Source organism: Morone saxatilis, unplaced genomic scaffold (assembly GCF_004916995.1).
Source record: "Morone saxatilis isolate NCDOM2014 unplaced genomic scaffold, NCSU_SB_2.0 Contig18, whole genome shotgun sequence".
In the NCBI taxonomy this organism is placed as follows: Eukaryota; Metazoa; Chordata; class Actinopteri; family Moronidae; genus Morone; species Morone saxatilis.
The window spans coordinates 27,514,470-27,516,991 of NW_023339740.1; the positions used below are offsets into that span (position 1 = coordinate 27,514,470).

General features: G+C 35.9%; 1 protein-coding gene across 1 annotated transcript in view; it reads right to left on the reverse strand.

Moving 5' to 3' along the window:
* Positions 1-1,573: 1,573 nt before the first annotated feature.
* mcm2 (minichromosome maintenance complex component 2) overlaps positions 1,574-2,522 on the reverse strand; it is an 8,177-nt gene continuing 7,228 nt past the window's right edge. The window contains exon 20 of the mRNA XM_035662885.1: positions 1,574-2,499. Coding sequence (XP_035518778.1) covers positions 2,389-2,499 — 111 coding nt within the window. The 3' untranslated portion in view covers positions 1,574-2,388. The remainder of the gene's footprint in view (positions 2,500-2,522) is intronic.

Below are 2,522 nucleotides of genomic sequence, written 5' to 3' on the forward strand. Positions count from 1 at the left end.
TTACACCTGAATAATTAAAATATATAAATAAAGACAAGACAAAGAAATATCAGGTGAGAAGATATTCATAGACATATTAACATGAAGTGATTACATCAGTTACTTCCAGTCACCAGATATACTCATTATATGAAGGATCTTCCAACTCGATTCTTTCAACACAATAAAAACATGTTTGTGTAAATAAAAACAAGAAATATCAATAAAAAGTATTGATGTGTGTTTTATAAGACAAAAGAACAATTTTAACCTTAGAGAAGAAAATTGAAAGACTTATTTTGTATCAAAAATATCTCCTCTGCTCTGTATTTGTAATTGCATTACAGTTCCCTTTATTGTATCCTGATTAAGTAATCGATTACTTCCCAAACCTGCAACGAGGCACAAAACATGACAGTAAAAGAGGATCATAAAGAGTAAAATGTACACATTACACACAAATATAAAAGGGATTTAAATAAAGAATCTATATATTAACATTCATCAGTGCAGATTTTTTACCTTTAAGATAAATTTGAGACTTTGAAGCTGTTCTTTGGCACAGTAGTGCTTTCAGCTAAATACTAACTTTAGCATGCTGGCATTGTCACATTAGATAAAATGCTTTCATATTATTCTTTACAGCAGGTATTTTATATGTTTATATGTTTATCAGCACTATTTAGTGCAGGATTAGGCTTTTCTGGATGGTACTGCAGTGTTGTACAGGGTGATAGTAGAAGTGTGGTGATATAAACCGATATTGACGATAACGGTGATATTTAAAAAGTGCAAATAATGATATTGTGTTAATTATGTACATAAAATATTGTGTAAATAATCACATTACTTCTTGAATAATTGGTGGGTGGCTGTAGAGACAAAACACACAATAAAAGTTCAAGATAAATTTGATTAGATAGCTTTATATTTAACTTTTTCTCTAGTTACCATGATAATATCCTTATTGTGAATTCTTCTGGCTGCAATAATCAATATATAATTTAATTTCCTTCTATCATTTTCTTCCCAAATATATTTTAGCCAGTGGACATCACGTATTCCACAGTGCAAAAGTCCTACAATAACTATAATTAATGCATTTATGTGTTAGAAAGCTGCATTTTAAGGGCAATTTAACTATCTAATATACTATTGTTGAGTTTAATGGATTAAAAAAAGCATCATACTTGGTTGCACATCGTGTGTAAATGCAAATTCAAACATCAGAAATAGAGTAACACACAGGAAAGGACCTAAAAAGTGTTAATTAAATGTATTTTACAGCCTTAATTTAAGACTTATGCTTTGCTTTTGTCTAACTGACACATAAACATTCCCCTATGATCAAAAAATAACACATGAAAGTGTTAAAAAAAATGTATCGGGCTGGGAAAACTCCTGCACTGACATTTTCTATTTAAAGTCGAGTCATTCAGCCGTTCAATCTACTTGCACAGTCAGTAAGTTTGGACCACAAGCTGCCGACAGTCAGCAGAAATTAAAGAGCAACAACACTGCAGAGTTTAATTAGATCGGTGCTCATTAACGAACTCAACTCAACTCCCTGAGGACAAAAAGTAGAGACACGTTGTAACAAATACAAGTTTAATATCAACATCAGGTGAACAACAGCAGAAACAGCAAATGTTTAATGGATTTTAACCTCTTTAAGTAAATTGCTGCTACGCTCACATCACCTCAAACCTCACAGAGCAGAAAATCTAAAGTCTGAAACAAGAACTCCTGTTTCTTCAACAACAGACACAAACATGTACATTTTATTTACAATCAGCCCCAACTGAAGGCGGATAAACCCGAGAGGACGAGCAGCGCGGAGAGAACACGAGTCAGATTATTTCAGATATTTTAGATTCTTACTCAATATTCTTCTTCTTGGTCTTTTTTTTTTAACAAACGTTTGCTTTTATTTTGGAGTCAACCTCTTCATTTCATCAGTGGAGACGCAGCGTTACGTTAGGCCCGAACATGAATTGATTTCTGAATAAACATCAGTTACTTTCACTCAACCAGATATCCAACCATCCGGTGCCATCGTGACCATTTTGTGAAGGATCTTCCCTCAAGTACATCCGACTCAATTCTTTCAACACTTAAAGCTCCAACAAAAACATGTTTGTGGAGTTTCACTGCACGTTTCCCCCCTCGCTCTCTCGCTCTCTCTTTTACTGCCTGCTTCCTCCAGCGGAACAATTTCATACATGTTGAACAGAATCCTCCCAGGCATCAGTTTACAGCTAAATGTAACTACGTCTCCCGCTGGAGTCCAACGTGATGAAAACCACAAGCACTTTTTTTACCCAATGACCCATTTTGGGCCCTGAAATAGAGTTCATGAAGCACTGTTATAGGGAGGAGGAGGAGGAGGAGCAATGGGTACTGAGGCTCTTAGAACTGCTGCAGGATCAGTTTCTTCTTCCCGTCGTGGCTGAACTTGTTGGAGCGGAAGAGGTCGCTGTCGTAGAACGCCGTCAGGTTGTGGATGTTGATCTGCCTCGCCTGGAGGAGGAGGAGGAGGGAGG